Here is a 25,958-nt window from a genome sequence, read left to right as displayed (position 1 = left end):
AACTCAAACACAGAACTGATTTTCTATTGTTAGAAAACAAAGTGCCATAGGAGTCTAGAATTTGTTTTTAAAAACTGAGATCCCTAGAACAAATGGTATCTCCAGTATCTCATAAACCCCACTATTTTAAGTCTAGTCATCATAAAACTGTCACTGCAGAACATGGCCTGCAGGCACTCGAGTTTAGAGCCTACAGTGTTTCTAATGATCAGCATTTCAGACTGTTTAGTTAACAACCGAGATTTGAATAAGAGAAGCAGTGGTGTAAAAAGATAAGCATAACCTCTCCCCTCTTAAGTGTGATTGGCATTATTCAGTGAACTGTGTTTTTAGATACTTCCCCACTATCTGCTGGAAATTGCCACCACTAACAATTTTTTAGGTTATTTCCCTGATGTCACTTTTCTCCCTGGAATAGCTGAGTTTCTATGATAAGCCCATGTGAGCTATTCTGTAGATTGTAATCTTCATGGCATTAGTACTTGCCAAAAAAATCAGACCATAGCATATAGTGATTTTCAAATGAGATTTTAAAGAATATGCTACGACAGTACCTCATGTGTTGGTGATCCAGCAAAATTTATTAGAAAGGATGACAACATCACTCAACTTGCGTAATAATTCTAACTAATATACGATCAGCTACGATAGTCTTCAGTTGGAACAGTACTGTAGCATTGAATCATCTCACACCTTTGCATCATGGCAGTTTTGTTACCGTTTAGAAGATGCAGCCACTTAATTGTTTTGCCCAAGAAGTACCGGGCTGGAAATAATGAAGTTCTTTTGTTCTTAAACTGAGGCTACGGTCTGAATGCAGAAAGTTACCCTGCCCTTACTGCAGGAACAGTCAACATAGAAGGGAATTATTTGTCAAACCTTCATCCTAACCTAGGAAGCGGCCAAACAACTTGAGGAACGTGAGAAAATAACGTGGACTGTCAAAAAAGAGAAAAAGGGTCAGAGACTTACATAAGGTCTTCAGTGGGATTGTTCTTGATATCCTTCTTCCTGATCAATTTGTTGAACACCATCTCTTTGAAAAGTGAACCATGGAAAATCCATCTATCTGACTCATCAGTGATTAATTTTTTGGTTTAAGAAATGTACACAGATTAATGGGGTGTGCCTGATAATGGCATGTGGTTATTCAGGGTGTGAACAACCTCTAGGGTCTGTCAAAACAGGCAGCTTTAGGGTTATTTAATCTCTATTGAAGAAGCAGAAAATAAAAGCAGAAGAAAATAAATCTTCATTGAAGTACAGTACAAATGAGAAGGGCATACAGGGAGAAGCAAAATGTTAAAGTGTATCTATATTATACTATATACAATATTATACTAGACAATGTCTGTATTATGAATAATATTAAAACAGAATGGTCAATTACAACATTTTTCCCAGCTGTGTAGTCTTAGAACTAGTCAGAAAAAGGACATTTATACTAGAATGCCATGTTTTAATTTTCCCCTATGAAAAAAAAAAAAAAAGTATAAATGCTTTGCCATTGGCCATTTTTCAACTTCTGTTAAGCACTGGCCAAGATACCACCTGCGTGACGAGCTGATCCCTCGGTAGAGCTGGGGAGGTGCTCTGTGCTGACACGGGCAAGTGGCGCGTCCTGCCAGCTCCGCTCGCCAGGCTCTGCCGGGGAGCCGCTTGTCACACGGAAAACACCGAGGCGCCCCCCGGCTCCGGGCGCAAACCGGAGATCGGGCTGCCAGCACTGGGTAACTCACCGGCAGTTAGCTCCCGGTGCCGGGGGGGCAGGTCGCGCCGTGCCCCAGCCGCGGCAGCCAGGGCTGAGGGCTGGGGGGCGAGCCCTGGGCTGCGGGGGACAACCGCGAGGGCACCGCAACGCCCCGGGACGCGGCAGCGGGCTCCGGGCGAGCCGGCTCAGGCCCCCGAGCAGAGCGGCTGAGCCTAAGGGCGCCGGGTCCCACCGCCGGGCCCGGCCCCGCGCCCCGGGCGCCTCGCCCGGCTTCTCCCCACCTGCGGGGATTCCGCCCCGCGCCCTGCTGGCTGGAATGGGGAAGGGCCGAGCCCGGGGCGGCCGCCGGGACGCTTTGCTCGGGGAGAGGAAAATTCCAGCCGAGAGGAGCGGCCCTGCCCCCGCCGGCAGCCCGCGGCCGGGGCCGAGCGGGGTCCCCGCAGCGGCCGGGCTCGGGCCGCCCCTGCAGGGCGAGCCGGGTGCGTGGGGGCGGCCGGGCGGCGAGAGGGAGGGAGGGAGGGAGGGAGGGGCTGGGACGGGAACCGGGAGCCCCTGTTTCTGCGCGAGGGCCGGAGCGGGGAAGGTTCCGCGTTTCAAGTTTCTCGCCGCGAAGTTTTGTGTTTGTGGTTTGCTGTTTTGTTGTTTTTTGTTTTTTTTTTTTTGTTTTTTTTTTTTTTTTGTTGGTTGAGTTTTGTGTGTGTGTGTGTGCCTGTGGTTTTGTTTTTTTCCTCCTCCGCCCAAGGTGTGGTCAGCGAGCGGCCGCCCCGGCGCAGACAAGCGCAGCGGAGCCGTGTGCGCGGCCGCGGCCCCCGCCCCGGCAAGGCGCCCCACGGCCGCGCCGTAAACAGCGGGGAATGCCCGGGCCCGGGGGCGAGGCGGCGCTGGGGGCGGCAGCGCGGAGCCGCCTCCCTCAGCCCGCCCCGAGCAGGTGAGGCGGGAGCCCAGGCGCTGCGCGGGCGGGACCCAGCGGCTGCGCCCGCCCTGCCCCGAGCGCCGGCCCGCGCTCCCTCAGCCGCCGGCATGGACGGCCGCGCCAAGCCCGCGGCCGCCGCGCCGCCCTCCGGGTAAGCACGGCTCACCCCACGGGTGGGAGGCCTCGGCCGGCCCCCGGCTCTAGCGGGGAGAGGCCGGTGTGGAACGCGTCCGGCTGCGAGGTGCAGCGCTGAGGGGTGCGGGGAGGGGGGGGGGGGGGCGGGAAGAACCAGGGGCGAGAGGCGGCTCCCCAGCGCCCCGGCGGGCCGGGGTGTGCGTGTGCCCCGTCCCCGGGCTCCGGCGGCGGAGGGAGCGAGGGGAGAGTCCCGCGCGGGAGCGCAGCGCCCCGGCCGAGCCGACCCGAGCCGGGAGGCGGAGGTGGATGGAGCGGCGCGACCGTTAAACGGCCGCGGCGCGGCGGGAAGGGGCGGGCAGGGCGCCGTCCCCCGCGCCTCGACGGCCTCTCGGCTGGTGCCTTCGGCTGCGAGCGGGCGCCGCGGGTCCCCGGCGCCCTCCTCGGCAGTGCCCGGCCGAGCAGCGGCGGGCGGGTGTGGGCCGACTGCCGCGCCAGCTCTCGCCGGGGACAAACCGTGACCTGCCGCCCGGGCTGCCGTTCTGCCAGACGCCGCTGATGCGGTCCCCGGCGGGGAGCGCTTCCCTGTCCGGAGCGGCCCCTCGGGGAAATCCCTGTCCCGCAGAACGTACCGGTGAGCCCGGTGTGCCCCGCGAGGTGGGCGCAGGGCGGCCTGCGGTTCGCTGGGCGAAAGGGTGGGAGCCGTGTGGGGGAGCTGGCCGCTGCTCCGTGCTTTGGTGACTGCCCACAGTGGAAGAGGAAAAAAAAAATAAACAAGCAGTGTCTGTTGGGAGAAGTAAAAGGGTTGGTGTGTTTGTTTTTACATGTTAGGCTCCTTTGATGAGTTGCTTGTGGACTGTCTGAAAGTGTAACTTTCAAGAATGTATTTTTAAAGTTAAGGAAAACTACCCCACTTACAGATGATGAGGAGGAGGGCTTCCCATTGAGTTAAATAGTCAGGTACATTTGAAGAAAATTCGCTCGATAACTTCTTTAGGAACTTGAGGGATTTAAAATACAATGCTGCTGGGATTATCTGTAAATAGAAGGAACAAAATACATGGTGAGTGTATTTTTTAACACCAAACCTTTCCCGAGGCTTCCATATTATATGCAAAATTGGATAACTGGATTTCTGACCAAGCGAATATAGGATAAGCAGGTGCAGTTAATGGAAATTTACTGTAGTATTTGCAATAGTCATCAGATCAGTTTGAAGTCGTGGCTGTAGCGAATATGGAAGACTCCTAGACGAGGGACATTTATTCACTTAGGGCCTTGTGTCAGTTCTACATTTACATACGGCCATTGAGAAATGAAGTTTATATTGTTAATATAAATGTAGAAGGTATTACAGTATAGATAATTACTGCATTTTTAAGACTTTGTGTACGTAAACAGAGTTGAAAGGGCTGAGCGTAGGATAATCGAGCGTCATGGCAGGTTAGGAAGTGACTAAAACAGTATGTCTTGAAGGTCCTCACTCTTACTTGTGGGCAGGAACATGAAAACAATCAAAAAGGCACAATTAAAGTTTTGGTGGTTCTGATTGTTTCTCTAGGCCTGTTGCCTGCCGTAATGCTGCTGGCTATACTGAATTTTGGCTGTTGCTTTACTTATCTAAGTCAGGAAGAGTAGTCTGTTCCCTTAATGTGACTTCAAGCATCTGTCAGCATTCACATCTCAGTTTTGAAGAAGATTTAGCTAATAGCAGTGCTTATTTGCGTTAGCCCTGCAGATATATTTTCAGGCCTTTTATCAGCTGTTCCCATGTAATTTGGTACTTAGGAAATCAATTTACCATTCTTTTCTTGTTACAACAAGAGTTCTTTATTGGTAGTCTTAATTATTTCCTGAAGATGGTCTCGTTTGTGCATGCAAATGCTGTATTTGAGGAAAAAAATCTGGATATGCCAGCAAAAATGACAGCTCCTAGTTTACTGAAAGTGATCCACAGATATGGTTTTGAATAGTAAGCAATACTGCAGTTCTCTCTCAGAGATGATAGGAAAAATTGTGCAATCTGGGAAGAATTTCAGTTGAAATAGCAGTTCTCTTTAAATGTATTACCAAATGATGTGATACTGCATTATATATCTTCTTAACTTGTCTGGCAATGTGGAGAATATTGTTAATCCACAGCTGAAAACTGTTTACCAGTAAATGCGTTCTTAAATCACTGAAGTTATATGGAGTAATTACTGATAACTCTTCACAGCTTAGAAAGTCTATTTATGCTAACTGTTCAGAAGGCTAGAGGTGTTAAAGGTGTTTCGTGAGTTTTCAAGCATATTTAGCCTTGGAACTTCTGTATAACTTAGTCCTAGGTGGCTCTTCATATAATTTTGTTATCAGTTCTGTGGGGATAAGATTTGGGAAAGCATCCTGTAATTATATCCTGGAAGACTGTTATTTTGCACACAGGATTAGGCTTTTCTATTGAAAAATTGTTTGCTAAAACCAGTTGTGGATAAAAACGTGTGCTTGAAGTTGAGGAAGAATATGCCACTGTTGTTCTTGTCGTACAATCAAGTTAAATCAGTAAAGATTTTTGAAAAACAGCCTCTGCTGGAATTTTTTTTAATATGGTGAATAGAAGGTGTGCCTAGTAACTGGCTGGAATTTTCTTGGAATATGTTGAATAGGAGGTGTGCCCAGTAACTGGGTGGACATGACACATAGTTTCTTCTGGTAGGGGAAGAAACTTGGCTGGACTTACTTTTAAGGTGTTTTACAGCTCATCTATCCTGCCCCAAGTCTGAGCAGCATTCATGACAGTGTGCTCCTGCCAGGCCAGTTGACACAGTCTGTCCCTGTTTATCACAGAGCTGAATTGCCTCTATGTATTTGATGTGTTATGGGATGGTAGGAAAATGTGTGTTTTAATACTTCAAAAAAAAAAAAGTAGCTCTGGTTGGTATCCCACCTCTTGAATACAGTTTTCCTTCTGTTGCTGGATAGCAATGCTGTACCCAGGAGTAAATAAATTTTTACATTACCAAGTAATTTCACTAGTTGTCATAGGCTTTTACCATGAAGAACTGTGTTGTAACTTAATATGCTGTTAAAATATTGGAGCAAATGTGGATTTCAGTAAACAGAAGATTGATTTCCTTTGAAATATTAGAATGCAATTGAAGTCCACCTTTAATTCAATTTGAATTGGTTTCTGATAAATTTACATTATTTCATTTGTTCTCTTAAATTATATTTAAAGCTGCATTCTTACTTTCTGACCTGTTTTACCTAAGCAAACCCCCTTTGTTTTGTCTTTTTCTTTTTGTGTGTCTAATGAAAACATGCTTAGTAATACAGCTGCTCTCTCCAAGGGCTGAAGATAGTTGTGGCTGTATCGCAGGGTGGGGGAAGAACCAAACTGAACTTTGGTTACCTTACTGCCAGGAACACTCCGCACGTGTGATTTCATGCTCCCATTCCCTTGCTTGCCCTAGTGAATGTATTTGAAAAGTTTAATAATAAGAATAGGGGAGGTGTCTTTTTCCCATGCTTAGAGCTGACTCAGGAAGTGAGAGATGTTTTCAGAAATTCAGCTGTTCTCTTCTGTGTATAACGGTTGAGTTTTTATCAAATTGTTTCAATCAGATTACGGATCTCTGGAGATATCAGCTGTGGCTCAGTGTTGAGAAGTGTCTGGCATCAAGCTTAGCATACTGATTTGAGCTCTCTTCCTCTCTCTTGTCAGTTGAGTCAGTTCACAAAATAGCCATAGGTTTGTTCAAGTATAAATGAAAGTCCTCCCTGTTACAGTGTGTGAGATGGGACAGAAAGTGTAGCGATAGCTTCAAACTGAGCATTCTGTTGCCAAACAGACTGACTGTGAGTGTATGTGTGTATGAATTTGCTCAGTTTGGTGAAATTTAGGTCAGGGACAAAATTACACTTTTATCATGCAATGAATTAGCTGCTACTGTTACTCTGTATACTACATTATTGTATACACAGTTTTATGAATAATTGCAAGACCTTTGGTAGCACTGTCTAGCATCAGAGATTAGGCTGGCATGAGTCTAATAAGTAGTCCGATCTTACATGTGCTTTATCTCTTAGACTGAGGACTTCAAGATAAACAGTTAGCTCGTATTTTCTCACGCCTGTGACCCTGATGAAGATCAACTAGTTGAACAATAACAAAATGGAAAGAACTTTGAGAATTTGTGACCATAGAGTTTGCTGGATGTTTGAAACAGGGAGTTAGCTACTCTGTGGGTGGTGCCCATCAGGAGCTACTTGAATGCTAATCATTCCAGGGGGTAATTTGCCAACTGATTTCTGAACATACACGTAATACTTCTTGAGGTGACCATGTTGTTCTTTTAACCAAGACAGCGTCAAAATAGTTGCATGACACAGTGGTGCCGTGAACTGAATGTTTGTCAAGTCTGAAGTCATGGCTGGGTGCCTATGGAGGAGTCAGTGGTAATGTTCACTGTTGGAGTGTGTTTCTGTGGGAATGAGATCAAGGAAACATTAGGGGGTTGAGGAATGTGGATACTAGGGTGAAAAAATGTGTGGGAGGGTAATACACAAATAGAGAAATCAGCGGAGTTACTTCAAAGCTTTGTCCAAGTGTGATGGTGTCCTGTGAAAAGTGAGAGCTAGTTAGTGAGGTATCTAAAGCATGTGAGGGGAAAAAGTGCTTGAGACTGGAAGATGCATTTCAGTGTTATTTTAGGATAGGTTCTTTTCTTTCTATTGTTAATGGACTTTTTTGGTGAATGTTAAAGGAGATTACAGTGTTTATGTAAACATGAAGTTCACCATTTATGTTGAATAGATGCATCTATATTGGGTGGAAGAAGGAAAGAGCCTATTGTAGGGGACCAAAAGCTTAGATTTTACAGCTAACTGAAGATCTTTACAAGATTCCTGTCATCTGACAGGTAAATTAACTTGCTAGGAATATTTTAAAGTCACAAATAAAGGGTTTCTCCTGTAATCTGGCAACATCTAAATAGGTCTGCCTTTATGAAGTCCAGTCCTGCTTTTGAATTCCCTGACTGTAGCTTGGAAGAAAGTTTCTAAGCGTGCAGGTTTTTCTAGCTTGACTGCTGTTGTTTCTAGCTGCTGCTACTGTTGTACTTTTATTTGTGCTGGGAGAAGCAGATGCCAAATTATCCAGCCAGCCATTGGAACTGTAACAGTGTTAGCCTGCTCAACTAATGTGTTTTTTCTTTTTTTTTTTTCTTCCTAGAAATTAACAATTCAAAATCATGACTTGCTCTGTTAGTGTAGTAGATGCAAGGAATGCCAGGTGCCTTTTATGGCTGCTTGCAAGTTAAAACAGATCTGATTGTGTGCTTCCTTTTCACCTGGCTTTCACTTGCTTCCCCAAGAACTGACCTGCTACTCTGACTTAAGTTCACATAGCTGCCTGCTGTTTGAGAAAGTTGCTCTTTACTGTGAGTATTTGCTGTCACTACGTACTGCTCTAAAACTCAGAGTTGATGTCAGGGCATTAGAGGATGACAAGAAGCCAAGATGTTGGCTCCTAGAGTCCTGTGGCCATGCCCAGCATTAGCACAATGAAGAGGAAACTCTGACTGTGCTGCATTCCACTGTGGAGAGTTCAGGGGGGAAAAACAGCTCTGCTCTTTTGAGCTGTACCAAGCAATTGAAAACTTGAGGTGTGACCTGCATTCTCTCCTAAGGTAAGGTCCCACAATTAAGAATGCAACTCTTTGTATGAAAGTAAACTTAAACATTTGCTAACTGGACTTCCAGTAGACGTATTTCAACTTAAAATCTGCATGGTGGTGGACTAGTGGGTGAAAGTGCATTTTTTTCATAGTTTAAGAAACATTTTTTTTTTAATGCACCGGAGGTGGAATACCATGGGAATCTTTACAGAATTGAGAGCTCATGGATTTGTTTATTTATGAGAAGGTTATTCAGTTCAGAAGGGGCATGTACATTTATGTGTATCTTTTGGTGGTTCTAAATGGTCAAAGTGCTGTAGGTGGTTAAAGGATGGATCCCTAATCTATCTATGAAATGTCTCCCTGGGAAGCTTGTGCATATGTCAACTGTGCTGCAAGACTAGGATTGTCAGGATTACTATTTTCAGTTAAAGAAAATAGAGCACATGAATATTTTTAGCTAGGCATAAGCTTTCTTTTGTGAGAAAGCATTGGTTTTGTTGGAAGCTTTAGTTCTACAGAGGTTTCTATTAAGAAATAGCTTCCAAGCTGTACTTCCTTAGCAGTATTTTAAAAATACTTTCTACACATTTCTTTGAGTTTTATTTATGTTTTGGAAATGTAGCTACTTGGTTGGAAAACATAGATCAATTTTGTTTAAAAATGGTCAAACAAACAAACCTCTCCTCCTTCCCAAACAGTGCAAACAGTTGCTCTATGCTAAACAAGAGTTGCTGTGAGCTTGAGTTTTCCTCAAATACCAACAATGGTACAGTTTTTGTTCTTTTCCCTACATCTCTCCTACAAAGTGATACTGTCTTAATTAAAAAAAACAAAACAAAACAACCACCACTCTCTAAAAATAACAGCATTAGAAATGTGTTTTTTTTTTTTTTTCTTTAAAATCAAATCCCTTTTCAGTGTAATATTCCTGAATACCTATTTATTTTTTTAAAAACCTTGTTCTTTTAATGGGCCTTGGCTTCCTGTTGGGAATTCATTTTTCTTTTTGGTATTGTATCTGGCTTTCATGTCAGATCTTCAAATGCATTTTCTTCCAAAGGCTAAGGGGTCTGTACATGGGTTTTTAGCAGGTAACTTTTAAATATTTGACTATGGGAAAGGCATAAGCATCTTTCAGTTGTCCCCATAATACAAGCATATTATTGACAAAGTTGCCTGGAGGGACTGCTTTTTATATTCTTTTTGCAAAATGAATTGGATTTTTACTGTATGTTGCATCCAATTTGACTTTGTGGTTTTTGGGGTTTTTCTCCCAGTTTGATGTGCTGGGCACTTTGCTGAATAAAGCGAGTTAAATAAGAATGTTAAAGGATATGGGACTGTCAGTAGGGTAGCAGTGGAAACTGTGTTACTAATGCCCAGGTACTTTTTATGTGTAGGTATCAAGGTATTTAGGAGGGTTGTAGGGAAAAAATGCAGTGTGTCAAGTTTGTTTTATGTCATTTACTAATTTACCATGTGTTTAAGTATCATTGTATTGCTTTTGACTTTTGTAAAACCTAGTACAGTCCTTCTGTACTGTCAGATGAGACTGACAAAGCAACTGGATGTAATACTGCAGGTAGTAGGTAATCTACTGAGGTATCTGTTGTTTAACTGTGCTTGTGACAGGGGTGTTGAAAGCATTTTTTAATTGGGAGGAACAGTGTTTTGTCTCTGGATCCAGTAAAAAAACACAGAGGAGTTAAATGTCTGTTAGTAACAAAGTTGAGAAAACAAATGTTTACAACTTGTCATGGTGGGTTGTAACCAACTTCAGGCAAAAATGAAGTATGTCTTTCTTCACTAGCAGCTGTGGATTTAAACCTTTTGTTCTTTTCATTAAAAATGCATGTTGTGAAGAATTAAATATGAAACAATTCTGGCTTTGAGAGCATAGAAACTATTTGCATGGATGTATGTTCTTTTTAGTTCTTTAGTTTGCAAGACAAACAAGGCATTAGTTAGTTGATGATTGTGTAGTATGTGGAATTTCTAATGATTTTTCAGGAGTTTGTGTAAAATCAGAAATTCAAGCCATGACAGAAATCTGAGCTTTGACAATATTTATTTATTTATTTAATTCAGAAACTTTAATTCCTCAGTAATCAGGTACTGCTATGTGTTGAAAGCTGTCCCTAGGTTCCCAAACTTTCATTTCTTAATGTCCTGGTTCGGGCATCTTTGAGTTCGTGATCGCCAGCCAGGAGCAGGCAGGTGTCGGTTGGCAGGCGGTGAGCAGCTGTATTGTACATCACCCGTTGATACTGCTGTCAGCGTATTGTTCTGTTACTGTTATTAAACTGTTTTTATCTCAACCCCCGAGTCTCCCTTTGCCCCTCCGATTCCCTCCCCATTCCCAAGTGAGGGGAGGGCGGGTGAGCGGCTGCGTGACGTTTAGCTGCTGACCGAGCTCAAACCATGACACCTAAGAGTTACTGCTTTCTCCATCTACTCTATGAAGTCTCCAGACAAACTTTTCTGTATCCTCTGCTGGTCTCTGATTCATGGTCTCTCACTTCCCCTTGCCTGCATTTTTGATTTTCTCCTTCCACCCACACTACAAAGCAGCCTCACTAATTCCATCCTTGGCGTCCTCCTTGAGCTATTTTTACCTCATTCAGTTTTTTATAAGTATTCACTACTTGGAGAAAGTCCTGCTATGCTGAATCTTAAACTTCAATAAGCTACTGCTTCTTTTCTAAAAGTCTTTCTCATAAACCATGCTTAGGAACTTTGGAGAATTGTAAGAGTTCCGAAGGCACCTTAACTGTTGTGATTTTTTTTTAATGTTTGGAAGCTAAAGTGGTCTTTCCTCATCTGTTTTTACTGGTGGCAGATGCTCTTGAAGACAACACTTGGGGTTTGGGGGATTTGGGCTTTTTAATTCCTTTATGTTGGGAGGAGATTCCTTCCTCCTATTATCTTAAACTGTTTTACAGTGTATGACACTGTCCTTACAGCAGAATAAGTGTATGAAAGAGTTTTAGCTTTTTGGGTTCTGTTTTTCTACATTCTTTTAATTTTTGCAATTTAAAAAGAACCTGGCCCTTCAGTTTGGTCCTTCTGTCTTTTTTTTTTTTTCCTGTGTCCCATTCTGTTTGTATCTGATTTCTCTTGCCCTCACTTCACCATGAAACTATAGATTCTTCTTTTTGTAAATGTGGCTTTTTGTTTAAATATTATGTATCCCATTTTACCTAGGTTAATGCATCTTGTTCCCTTGTACTTACATGGACATGGAGACTATTTTCGCTAGTGTTTAAGGGAGGAAAGGCTTCCCAGTGCCTTTTACATGGCACTTTAAAGGAGGGTCACTGGCTGTGTTTGCAGTTGCTGTTCTCTTCTGCTTACTTATCTATGGTTGAGTAATGCTTTAGACATTGAAGGACTCGGAGCTGAGCTCTTAAGGCAGCAGTGATAGCTAGAGAAATGAAATGAAATAGGATTTAATTTATTATTTTTTCTGCTTTCAGCTAAGAGTTTACTTATGATTTTGTTGGGTCAGTAGCAGTAATTTTATTTATTATATGCTGTCCTTTCTCAGAATTAGATTAATTTGGTGTCTGCATGACAGGTTATCAGGACATTTGCTGTAGAAATGAACTGATGGAACTGGGTCAGATGTGTCTTTATTCCTTCAGCTCCTTAATGCTTCTCTTTTGTTTCTTGTTGATTGGTTGGGGTTTTTGTGGGGGTGTGGAGAAGTGTCTGTTTTTCTTTCAAGTGATATGTACAGGGATTAGAGGATTTAGAAATCTAGGTAACTTTTGGGTTTTGTTTTGATTGTTCTTCTGCAGTGTGGGGCACATACTTACGGAGAAGGGGGGGGAGTATCGTTGAGGTAGTCTCAACATGACAGGCAATGCTTGTTCACTTTTATAGAAAAACAAGATGAAAATCTAGACTGTATGGAAAACCAAAGCATTCTATAAGCACTCCTTCAGAGCTGATTGTCAATAGTGAGGGTGATAGGAAAGAATCTGAAGCAGCTTATTTTGGAAAAATAATAAGGATCTGACATCATTGTCTGAACTATTGGAATCTCTGTTTTATTTCTAAGCATCTTTCTTTGCCTGTTCTCATATTTCCACTGCCCAAACATTCTTACAAACTTTCCAATCTTCCTCCCAAAATACACTGCTGTAATGCCTCATTATCCATAAATCTCAGATGAATAAAGGAGGAGACAGATGCAATGAATTGTAAATGTTAAATAAAACCTTAAAAATTATTTCTTTTAGAAAAAAAAAAAAAAAAGGAGGAGGAGTTTGGTGCTATTATAGTTTTATAAATATTCAAACAAATCAATCAGTTCTTATTTTTTCTTTCCGATGGTGTTCAAGATACTGCTTATAGGCATCTGGTTTTTGGGTTTGTGTTTTTTTCTTCCTGCTTTTACTTACCAAAAATTTTCCTGGATTCTGTAGCTCCAATATGTAAAACCTGCCAGCTAATGGGTTTACAGGATTTTTTAAATTTTTTTTTTAAAGACTGTTTGCCATCACTTAATCCAGAATAAATTTTTATGGTAGACTTGAGAATGTTTGGAAATAATGACACATAACATAAATGCTGAAATTTCATCCTATACAATGCCAAGCAGTATTTCATATGTGTTGACTGTAGATGGAGATTTTAAAATTACCTGGTACCCTGACTGAGTGGTTTTGTGGAAAGATCTATATGGTGTCAGTCAAAGCTCTGCCCCTCTTCAGAAGAGACAGATGTCCTGCATACTCTCTCAATTAAAGAACAACTGGATTTTCCTTACATTTTCTGTATGAAATTTGTCTACACTCTGACAAACTGATGCTGCCTCTTCCTATTTGTGGTGCAGAGATCTGTAGTAGGAAATGAAGTGCCTAGTGAACTGTTTATTTTGTTAATAAATGTTTGTCAGAGCCACTTGGAAGAACTTTAACAAATTAAGATAGAAATACCCTTGCAAATTCCTACTCTGAGAAATGTGCAGTTCATTTGCCAGCAACGTACTGTCAGAAAGGAAAAGTGGTTGAGTATGTAAAGAGTTCTTCTGTTACATCTAAACAAAAGCTCCAAGACTAGAAGTAATCATTTTATGAGGTTTCAACTTTCATTTAAAAATAAAATAAAAAACCCCAATGAGATATGGAAATCTCTATCTACATTTATTGGCCTCTCCCACATCCTGTCACATCATGTTTCACATCTCAGTCATACACTGAGAGTGTTTCCTTGAGTCAGTTTGTGGTATCATGTGAATAAATGCTCAGTGTGGTAGAACGCTCTCCAGTCTGTTTGTAAAAGAGCATGTGATACTTTATCAAAGATAGGAAGGGATAGCTAAACACGGCATAGCATTTGTTGAAATTGTAAAAATTCAGTCATTAAGCTCAATCCATTAAAAACTTCTGGCTTCTGACAGTAAAATGAGAGCTGTCAAAACATGAATCACATCCTCAAACTGACGTAACTGTATCAGCATTATGTACTGTTGTGTTTCTCTGTGGCTTTGATTAACAAATATTTTCAGTTAAATTTTTAAGAGGCAGCAAGACTCTTTATGAGAGAGTGACTGTATGAGGAAGAGCAATTCATTCAGGTATCTGGCGCTGGTTATGGAGATTCACTCTTCTCCCTGCCTTCCCCCCTCCCCTTGCTTTGTTTTTGTGATAGTAGTCGAATAATTAACAGAGGTTGCATACCTATCTCCCTCCCTCATGGACAGTCTGGGTGGAAGGAAGTTCCAGTGTCTTATCCTGAACTGAGCAGTTTTGCTGTTGAGTAAGTTTGTTGCAGCTTCTTTATGTCCTTTTCTTCAGTTAAAACTTGTCAGTGACAAGCTGGTTTTAATCACAAAAGTCAGAGGTAAATAGTTTTTCTCTTTTTAAGGTTAGGCAAAGTTTCAGTTGCTTTAGGTTCCCTTCCCTTGCCTGGATTCACCTTAGGATATTCTTTTAGTTTGGGGATGTTTTTGAAGTGTCAGCTTTGAATTTCTGGATCCAGAGAGAGCCTTTCTGCTTTAAGCTAGCAGCACTATGGTAGTGACTCTATACCCATGTAATAAAAATTCCCAAAATTCTGGTTGTTGTTGTTTTATGTGTGTCAAAAGAACAGTCGGGTGGCCATTAGCCACAACTTGAATCTCTTCTCCAACATGAAGCCAGAGTTCTTTCCATGGATTTCCTCATTTGGGTGGCATTTGAAACCCAACCCTTACTTACTGGGAGAGAAAAAATGTGGCACTTAAGAGAGGTTGATGGGGTTTAAGTTTTATTTGATAGAGTGAGGGTGAACTTTTCAATTTCACAGAGTTTGCAGATGAATTTTGGTGCTCTCCTGTTTGTGTCTCATTCTGCTTCTATCATCTGTGTATCTAGCTGCCCATGAACTTTTCTCTAGATTGACTACTGTTTTACAGTGTGTTAACTTCAGTTTTATAACAACAGAAGCACTGATCTACTGCAGTTAAGCTTGGGGAAATCGGGACAAATTCTGGAGAGATTTTAGAAAACGAATGATCTGTGGCTTGTCCCTGACCGAGCTCCTACCACTACGGACAAGAGCAGAAGTTCTGGTCTAGGTGATGTTCTGATCTACACACCTTCTCACTGAAGCGTCTATTGCTCTAGCGGTGTTGGTGGTAATTTTGCCTATCCTTCACCCCCACTGCCCATCCCAGGCCTTTTTTTTGCCAGTGTAGACAAATTCAAGGTTCTCTAGTGCTTTTGAATCAGGATCATTGGTTTCTATTTAAGAAGTTTGCCCTGTAGTGGTATTAGTAATTGCCTTTTTGTTTCCACTGACATTCTGCTGGCATACTGCTTACCACTTGCTTGAAGATGAATCAGTAAAAAAATGTGTATGTTTTGAGGAATGTTTTGCTAGTTATATCTACATTTTATAAGCTTTTTAGTGATTTAATGTATTCAACAAGCAACAATTTCTTCTAGAACTGTTTTGAACAAGTACAGTGGTTAACAGTTAAGCACTCTTCGTCTTTCTATTTCTAAAGTGTGACAACATGTGAATGGCATGTTCATGAGTTATTGCATGGTTACAGATTATGAGCATGTAAATCATTCAAAATGCTATTTGGCTGGTTACTTTAACGGGTAGGAATGTGGAAAAAACTGGATTTCTGACAGGATTCTGACTTGTGATAACACAGGATACAGAATTATTAAATACTTAATAATCTGAGAGATGTTTAATCATTTATTTATACATATATTCTTTTAGGCATTTTACAGAGATTCTCTGTTATATTCAGGGAAAATTTATAAATCCAGGGAGAACTCAAAGATGGTTTCAGATGTCAGGAGTTTGTGTGTGTGTGTGTGTGTGTGTGTGTGTGTGTGTTTTAAGGGCTTTATGAGGTCTTACAGCTAGGATCATTTGAGCAGTATTTCTGTCCTTTCCTCTGAAAGACATAAAGTAAGAAAATCCTTTTTCTCTGAATTTTCTTGGGTGTTTTTACATGACTTCCCGGATGGGAGAAGTGTGTTACTTTTTTTAGTTAATATTTATAAACTTAACTCATGTTGTTTCAAAGCACTTAGTATATATACTGTACAGTCCAGGTAGGTACCATATTAGAATTTTCAGAGGAAAGAACTAGGAAGATAAAATGCTGCTAAACCAGAGCATGCTGCTTCTCTTCATGAGAAGGCATTCAGTTATAGGAACTCTGATAAATTAAGTCCATAGACAAACTGCCCAGCTGTACTTTAAGATGAAAACAGGATGTTGGTTGTATTGCTGGAGGACTACTGTATAAATCAAAGGATATGCTATTATTACTGTGTAAGGAAGCTGTACTCCCTTAGAGTAGTTCTGTATATAAAAGAATGGTAATTGCCATGCTTATCAAGGACTGGCAGTTCTCCTTTTCCAGTTGTGACCTGGTGAATCCACCTCTAATTCATGACGTAAGACAAAACATTGCCAGTTATTTTAATCCCCTATTCAATAGGACAAACAGATTGTGGTTATTTTTATCTCTTTATGGTTCCTTAGATCATACAAATAGAAAACCCCTTTCTTATATTCAAGTCAAAGGTGATTTACTGATGGGGACATGGAATGTTTCCCCAGTGACTGTTAAACCCTGCCAGTTCAAGTTGTGTCCACTTAGTCATGTCATCTGGAAATGGCCAGGTGGCTTTCTCCCCTTGCTGATGTTTGACCTTTCCTTCTGGTTTGTTTGTTTGGTTTTTTTAACTGTTTACTTACAGTCCCCTTAGATTTTTGTTTGATAGGCTAAGCTGTGTTTTGTTTATTCTCATAAGGTCTTTTGAAGTGCTTCTTTGCCTCTATTCCACTCAAAGTACTGTTCGGCTGTTCTCAATGCTGACTAGAATGGTATTGCCTTTAATTTTGGTTTTAAAATTAATAGTTTTTATGTTTCTAAGCACTATATCCCAGTACACTTGCTCTCTTTAGGAAGGAAGTATGTCAAATTACTTTTCTGCTTTTGGTTTCCACCTGTTTATTTTCCTCTTCAGGGAAATCATAGAATTGTTTGGGTTGGAAGGGACATTTGAAAATCATCTAGTCAAAACCCCATGGTAGATCTGTAGTATACTGTAGGATAGCCTAGGTTGTTATTTAAGAAATATAAGTAAGTTTCTCTTAGGTAGAAGTAGCTGAATATGGAACAAGTATATGGATAAAGGTTAAATTGTTGTTCTGGTAATATTACGTGTGTCTATGTTACAGAAAATTTTTTGGGATAAGTCTTCAAAACCAGAACTATTTTGATTTTAGCATAGCAGTTTACACTGGTTAGTAGAGAGCTGTCAGCCTCTCAGTACTTAAGTGCAGAGTTAGCCTCCCTGCAGTAGGACTCTGACCATGAATCAGATTTGATACCAGTCCATGCTGCTGATGCCTCCATGGTAGAGGAACAAAGAGTCTGATAAGAAAGTGAGAAGGCAGCATGGTGAGTCAGTTATGAAGAACTGTAAGGGAAAGCAGATAAGCTTTACTCTCGAAAGTGTCTTTACTCTCAAAGGCTTTACAGCATAAACTTAATATTGTTTTAATATTGGTTTTACTTTATACTGAATTATAAATTCATCTTTCAAATTGATATTTTTCATCAAGTTTGATATTCAGAATGACTTTTCTATTATTTACCATCACTTATCTACATTTCCCTTATGTCCTGTGAGAGAAGAATATTGCAGGAGCTAACAAGTTGTTGTAATACCGAAGGAAAAGTGTGTCTATAATATAATGTTCCAAAAGACATTTCAGTCTTGTTGTTCAGACAGTAGCACATTTGAAATAGCAACTTTTAAAAAGGGCTAGATAGTGCTGTTATTTTGGAATGTTACTCTTATAAATTTTTGCAGTTGAGAGAACTGGTTGTATTAGGTTAAACAAGCTATGCTCCTGGTGTTTGAGCTATTTCCTGAATCACACATATGTTGTTGCATTATCTGTGTGCATTAGAAAACTATTCAGTCAAAAGTACTGGAGGTGAGATGCTCTTGAGGGAAACCTATTGGAGCACTTTCCATTATTTTTTTAACATAAATGATGATAACTTTAGATTTAAAACTGGGACGTAACCATATGCCAATATCAATTAACAGACATATTTTTGAAGTAGTAAGGCCTTACTGATCTGCTTCTTTCTGCTTTTTCACAGGCATGAAATAGGAGGAAGAAGTATCCAAATCTTGAATTTGTTTCACGTCTGTACTAAATGGTTGTAGGACTTAATCAGCAGTGAAGTCTTTTTGTTGAAACGTAATGAGTTGTGTAATACAGATTGAGTTATATTGGAAGTACTTGGGAGGATACCATATTAAATGTCAAGATATATAATTTCTGTGGAGGAAGAATCTTTTTTGGGGCCAGAAACTAATTTATTTGAAAACTTATTTATCAGTTATCAGATATCTTAGTGTCTGTAGCAGTGGTTCATCAGATAAGGGTAGGTAATAATTTAGGGTAGACTAGTGGTTTTGGAAAATGCATATAACTTTTAAGTAGTCATGCCCTATGGTCATTAAAGATAAATTTTAAATTCTAGCTGTTCATATAAACACATGGTGTTCTTTAACATCCCAGAAGCATGGTTATCAGGAGACATGCTGTGGAATTACCCTGATGTGACCTTGTAAGTGGTGGATTGGAAAGGCATTAAGCATTATTTGAACTGGTCCAGTACTCTGAAGGCCTCTTAATTATACTGCCAATATTATTTTACTTCTAATGAAGAGGGATGTATTCTGGAGTTCTTGTCTCAGCTGTGCACTCACACAGACAGTTCTCAATGTGAAGGTTGCACTGTACCTTACAATGATTGTGATTTGTTTGTTTTTTAAATTTTTGAGCAAGTATCACAACTTTTCATCCCCAAAGCACATAGCTGTTGCTTCTGATTAGTAACTTAAACCTTGGCAAGTATGTAAATTCCTCAGCAGAGCACTGGTTTTGAAGAGCTGCTTGTGTTCCAGTGAGAAATCTTTTGAACAGATTATTTTAGAACATGTGATTTTAATTTTTTTTTTAAACTTTTTTCCTGCTTCTGTACTACATTATCTTCACTGATTTACTCCTTTCCTTCAGGAAACACATTTGCATTAAAGATCCGGTCTTCTGTTTATTTAGTTCCTGCTGCTTATTGCTTCCATGGGGTCCTCTTTGACCTTACAATTAACAGAAAAATAACTGATATCCTGGGAATTAAATCAAGAAGAAATTAAGGACAAGGAACTGATACATTCTAATGAATTCTTTCACTAATCAAGCTTCTGTTTTGACATGCAAAGATCCTCAGTAATAAAAATAAATAAAAAGATTAAAAACCCCAAGAGGAGCATGTTTTTCACAGTGCCTCTCATGCTTCATGGAAGGTTTTAAAATAAAAGAGTCAGAGATACCACTGGTTCCTATTGTTAAATGTTGGCTTTGTCATCAGAAAAAGTTCAAGTGTATTTGCTGGAAGGTACTCTAACCTGGCCTGAGCCAATTCTTATTTATCTGATCTGTTTTGGCTAATTGCCTTTTAAGTAGAATATTTGCATTGTACTGTAGCATTTCATAGTGCCGGTTGTTATACCCTGACTTCTATTTTAAATTGATCTGCTGGTGTGAGGATTCTTGCTGCAATTAGTGCAATACTGAAATAGTAGTAAGTATAAGAGATCACTCAGCTTGCTTTTAAGCTTAATCGCATACAGCAAATCCAGTGAAATACTGGTGATAGTTCTGAGATCTGCTTTGTTTGTTTCTTTATATTGTATTATATTATAATTTTGTTGGACATAAAGAAGATTGATCAGAGATAAAACTGGCATATCAAAGAATCGGAAGGGTTGATTACAATGGTGTCTGCTTAATGTCACTTTAAATGTTTAGGCTCGGTAATTTGATCCAATTTGAACATAACAGTGTCACGTTCTGAGGCAGAGGATGCCAAGAAAGGAAGGAGATGATTTTACATCCCTTGAGCTTCCATAAGTAGGAGTTTCAGGTTGGAATTTGGCTATGAAATATTCAGATTTTTCAGAAAGAGCTACATGGTAAAACAGGATTGGGTACCAAGGCCTGTAACCATCAGTATCCTTTGACAACTAAGCTTGTTATGTACCTTTTCCAAAATGTAGAAAAGGGTCTGCTCTGTCTTAGCAAACAACCAGCTTGTTTCAGTTTCTACTGTCTTGAGTTTTACAATATATTTACATGTTTAAAAAAGCCAAAAATCTTCCAGCTATTATCATGAACAAGTTCTACTATATATCCTGAGACTAAGCTCTCCTGCTACTAACTTGGGCTAATCTTAAATTCTGGTTAGAAGACCAGGCATAACAATATCAAACCTTACTATATATGGAATATGGAATTGTGTTCCATTGTGCTGATGAAATTAAGCTATCCATCCATATTTGTTTGCAGCATCTAAGTAGGAGTATGTTTGGTAGGTGAAAGGATCTAATTCTAGATACTACTAGAATCACTGTTTACTCATTTGACTCATTCTGTTGATTTACATATACTTACACATACTTGTATATGTATGCTCACAGACAGGGTTTGAGTTCAAGCATTTTCCTTTGTTTCCCAGAGCATAATCTTACAATTTCTGTATATTTTTAGATAACAATGATGTATATGTTGTCACTGTTGGTAGTTGACAACAGTAGAAATGAGCTGTCAAATATTAAATTAATTCTGATTACACACTTCCCTTAACACGCCTTCTAAAGAAAGAGAAGTGTCTTGAACTCCAGGTATGCAAACCAGTATGCTCAATGTACATCTTCAGGAATCTGTGGTGACAGATGTCACTGACTGTGGCGTGGAGCTTCACATAAAGTCAAGAAGAGCAGAAAGATTGTTCTTTTTAGTTTCAGTTTGTGCTCTTGCTCACTTCCAGCCCCCTCGTGTGAAATGTGTGGAAGGCTGGGGCTTCTAGCTAGTTACCCATGAACAAGTGAGGATGATTTCCTTTCTTCTTATTTAAAAAAATTTAAAATAATATGACCAAGAGGGGGATAACCTGAAGAGGTGGTTTCACTCCTCCAATGAAGAAGGTGAGGACTCGGCAGCATTAGGTTTATGGTTGGACTTGATGATCTTAAGGGTCTTTTCCAACCTAAATGATTCTATCATTTTAACTTTTTGTTCACTAGTCACTTAGCTGCATCACTTAGCATCAGTTGTGATAAAGTTATGCAGCCATATAATTGGGGACTGAAAAAAAAACAGTTGAAAGAGAGAAGTGATAGCTTGGCCTAGCTGTAAAATCTGTCTTGCAGGTTTCTCAGAAACTTATGTCATGGTTATGATTCTTTGCTTTTGACAGCCACGTGATACCTTATTAGACACCTTTAACTCCAGAAAGCTAATAGTATAGAATATTTTTAAAGACTGCTGGGTTGTGCTTAAACATATGGTCTAAAAAAATGTTTCACGTAGTCTGCAGTGTTACCGTGACAGATGTATCCCCCATTCAAGCCTGTTGTTTCACATCAGCAAATACGCAGAAAATAAAATTGAGACTGAAAAGGATTGTGAGCTTGAGAAACCATGTGACTGCATGTGCAGAAATAGCGCACTGGTGCAAAGTGTTTTATGAACAGCCATTATTTAGCCATGTTAATTTTATTTTTTGTTTAGAAAACAGTTTCAGCCAGACTGTTAGTGAGTGGTTAGAAGGTGTGGTCTAGTAATTCATACTATGATTAGCAGTGGGATTTAGTGAGGTTGTGTGGCCAATGGCTGGCCCTTAGATATAGAAGATGGTAAAAGGTTGCTGGACCTTAAGAAGAGGAGGGGACGGTGAAGGTATCGAGAATCATGCAGTTGGTTTCCTGTCTTTTCCTAATGTAATCCCTAATTTGACAGGTGAATTCTGGTATCTCTTAGCAGTAAATCACAGTTTATTTGGCCCTCTGTACATATCTGAAGTGACAAAGCCATAGTCTATTTTTCTGATCCCTGTCTGTATGTCTGAGTCAATACTAGACCAACTTTGTTCAACAAATTTAATTTGTGGCTGTTCCAGCACTTTCAACACAAAACCACTTATGTATTATAGAAGCTGCAGTTGCATGATTACATCTGTTTTCCATGCACGTTCACTCTCCAGTTCTACTGAAATTGTTAAAGAAGTCTTCCTGTATGCGGGCTACATTTTAAAACTTGGTATTTCCACTCCTGGATTTCTACTTTTTTGATCCATTAGATAATCTTGATAGCTGTTATTAATGTATCTTTTAAGTAGATGAGAAAATTATAATGATAGAAAGATGCAGAAAGTTAGTAAAAGTTTTAATCATGTGTCAGCGAGAGACAGAGACAAGATTGTCATAGTGTGATGAGGCTTCTGCAACATAGTTTTTGGGCTCCATCTGGGAGTGATCTGATTATAATAGTCACCTGTCTAAAGTTTTTAATTTGGCAGAATTTGTACTCATAAGATACTCTTGTACTGTTCAGTGAAACAGGAGTTTTGCATGTGTTTTAGCTTATGCTGTTAAGCATACCATACTAGCAATAGAGATATTTTGGTCTTTTCTGGATTTTTTTTTTTTTTTTTGATCATGCAGTAAGTGGATGTTCACTTAAAGGAAGACATTTGTGTTTTAAAGACAAATGACACACACAGCTGTGTAGCCAAGTGACCCAGAGAAAATGGGTTCCCATGATCTGTGTGTATGTGCAAGTGATGGGGACCAGAACTTGTTCTTTGTCCAATAGTTCAGTTGTGCATGGCCTCAAGGGAGCATGTGGCTCCTTGTACTGTTAACTTTCCATGGGAATGTAAAAATATGTCTCTCAGTGCTGGCTAGGAGTAGTTGTGTGGAGGGTTTTGGTCTGCTTTGTAAAATTTGTTTTCTCGTATCTAAATTTCTGTGGGTTTTATAGAAATTTGGGCTACATATTGATTGCACTTTTGAGGAAGAGTGTAAAATTGTGTGATACTTCAGTTGTTAAGAATTGAATGTAGAAGTTTTGCACTGCAGTGATAAAAGCTATGCAGCTGTTTAATTTCTGTTCTTTATGTTCTTAAACAAATACTTATGTTCAAGGATATTTGAAAAGCGAAGGGAACTATTTAGTCATCTGCATAAATAAAGAGATATGAAGTTCTCAGATACCCAAGATGTGAAAACACAGATATTTTTTTCTTTTTATTTTTTTTTTTTTTGCTCTACAATGGTTAAAACAGGATTAGGATTGGCAGGATCCTTTCTTTGGTATTTGATTTTTTTGTGGGTTAAAATTTTAGAATTTTAATTTTGAATTCCCCCCCCCCCCACCCCCCCCCCCCCCCCCCCCCCTTTTGGGAGCATGTGTGTAACCTGTCATCTAGATTGCAGAGTTCTGTAATGGCATATCATAGACCAAGTACTGTTCAAATTACTCATGACCAACTATGGAAGCTTAATGCATTGGCAAGTTTTGAAATTGCAATTGGCAATTTGATTATTAGCCATATGATTAGCAAAATTACCTATTTAATTTCATAGGGTTTCTAGTGCCATCCCGAGGCATTATTCCAAACCTGTGTAAAATATGTACAAATTAACTATGAACACTTCTCTGCCTTAAGGAAGGAAATTAAAAAGAAGAAGAAAACAGAGCTCAAACAGAAGACATGCTAGTTACTTCCTCCATATATCTTATAGACAACTTTCTCAGAGGCCATTCTTTTAAGGGTTAGGTCTCGGTAAGCAAAGTACCTACTTCTTCAATTTGTCCAGTTCTGTTTAGCTTTCTATTAATAGTGGTATAGGTGGCAATAGAGGTAGACAGAAATTCTATTTGAAGCACTATTAGACTACATCCAGTGTGTCTATTTTTAGATTAAATAGTTTATTTTATTTAGAATTAATGGAGTTCACTGTCATTAGTTGCAACAGCATGTGACCTTGCTGTGTTATGTGTAAACAGTATTCTAGTTGACATAATTGATGCACTGGGAAGTTATTGTATGAAGTGTTGTGAATATAGTTACTTAGTGTCTACAGGCAAACACTTCAGCAGAAGTCCTTGCTCTCCAAACTCAAGCAGAGGAAATAATAATAGCTAAATCTTTTCAGTAATAAGTATTTTCCTTTGTGTTTTGTTATTGCTTGGTGGCTTGCTTCTTTTCTGTTAAATACTGATTTTTAAGAAATACTGACTCCAAGCACTGAGATTTTGGTACCAAAATCAATTTATTTTATCAGGTTACTAACTTGTTAATTTAGTATTTGTCAGGAGCATGTTCTGAAACTGTTTATTAAAATGTGTAGTGCTTTAGTATAAGAGTCAGCAAAATAAGTAAATGATATGCTCAAATAAAATTTGTATAGCTTTGGAAATCAATACTATTACATAATCATCTGCCATATCCAATGTTAAATTCAATGCTATATTTCTATATTTCTTTGTCAGAATATTAATGTTATGTATGTAGTGTTGTTATATAGCAAAATAATCTTCATATGCAAACAGTTTAAAAAAATACAAAGAGCAATCTTGTGGCAGAAAGAATGGTTTATAGTTACTTGGAAGTTGAAACAATTACCAATCCACTCTTGCACTTCTGTCTAAGGGAATAAAAATTTATATATCTTAGAATTCTTGCACTCTGTGGTAAGAAAAATGACAGCAGATGAATTGGTGTTCTAATTTATAATATGATGCAACTGAACAAATATACTACAACTTTTTGCTTATTTGCATTTATTACTAGAAACATTGATAAGGAAGACTGTTACTGATCATACTTTTCAAACTGAAAACTTAAAGTGATCTAGGACTTCAGGTGACTAAAATAGTCATGCATAGTCATATATTATCTGTTAGTTTATAATCTACTGAAATATCAGGTTTATACCTTGAAAGAAACCTTTTGTTTTATAAAGTGGAAAGTAACTGTTGCAATCTTGGATGACCTCCAAATCACTGTTGAAAATCAGTTTCTTCACTAAATGAACAGGAATAGCTTTTCTTGCAAAAGTTTTGGCTTTCAATTCAAATGCCAGGGATTTGAAATTTGGGGGAGAAGCCGCCAACAATGCAGATTAAATAGAGACTCCTAAATCTAGCTTTGAAATATTGCTGTACTAAATCTTTTATTTTGGATGAAATTATGTGTGTAATTCTTTTATACACAAGAAGGAAAATGTTTTAAAAGGATGCAATAGTATTGAATCCAGTATTAAGACTTTTTCAAACTTTCATTCACTTTCTCATAAATTAATATACTGTTCTTCCTTTCAGTGGAAGAGAACTGTTTAGAGATTTTTGACATCTCAATACTTTTAAAAAGTCACGGTCCAAAGAAAATTCATTAGCTTTTGTATGAAAATGTGCAAGCTTTATGAAGATTTTTTTCTTAAATTATTTCAAAATGAACTGACAAACCCCAAATATGTATCAATTCTTAGAGTATCTTTACAATAGCATTCTTATGTTATGCTCTTAAATACCATCTAATGAATTTATAAAATGGCCTGCTATCTCTGCAGTAGAGTATGTCTTTTAAGATTTGATTTATTGTAAGGATACTTGTTGCTGGACAATACAATGCTTGAAGAAAAATTAACCAGTCTCCTGTTTTATACAGATGGGATTAGATATGCTCTGATTTGCCCGGAAAAGAAAAAGCCAAGTAGTTTCAAAATAGAGCCTACTGCAGTGCCACCCTGTGGCTTTTTTTTTTCATGGCTTCTCTTAAACCAGTTTCTGTTCCCTCATCCCCAGTGGGAAGATCACTTATGAACTAAAATATCTGTATTCCTGGCTGCAGACTTCGTCTCACGAGGGTGGTAAAGCACGTTTCTTTGCCTAACTTCTGTGAGGCAGTATTTATGTGTCCCTGCTGAAACCTGGCTAGCTGGAGAACCAGAAAGAGGATTTCTAAGCAATACTGGTTCATTCACCTAACGCATCAAATCAGTAAGCAGTGGCTGGTTTGGTCACTGAAAAGGATGTGTCAGTTCACAGCAATAACTTGAAGGAGCAAGTTAATAGGTCTCATCTGTTCTAGCAATGCTACGTATGCATATAGTTTATTTCCAGGTGGTCACTTTTCTAGGAAGATGGT

The 25,958-nt window shown here is 39.5% G+C and overlaps 1 protein-coding gene across 1 annotated transcript in view; it reads left to right on the top strand.

Moving 5' to 3' along the window:
* The first annotated feature begins 2,240 nt into the window (after positions 1-2,240).
* The window catches only part of COBLL1 (cordon-bleu WH2 repeat protein like 1), an 87,637-nt gene continuing 63,919 nt past the window's right edge, over positions 2,241-25,958 (top strand). Inside the window, exon 1 of the mRNA XM_042784095.1 lies at positions 2,241-2,775. Within this exon, the coding sequence (XP_042640029.1) occupies positions 2,732-2,775 (44 nt within the window). The 5' untranslated portion in view covers positions 2,241-2,731. The remainder of the gene's footprint in view (positions 2,776-25,958) is intronic.

Source organism: Tyto alba, unplaced genomic scaffold (assembly GCF_018691265.1).
Source record: "Tyto alba isolate M040663 unplaced genomic scaffold, T.alba_DEE_v4.0 Super-Scaffold_7, whole genome shotgun sequence".
NCBI lineage: Eukaryota > Metazoa > Chordata > Aves > Strigiformes > Tytonidae > Tyto > Tyto alba.
The sequence above is the reverse complement of the archived record's forward strand: the minus strand, read 5'-3'. Positions and strand labels throughout refer to the sequence as shown.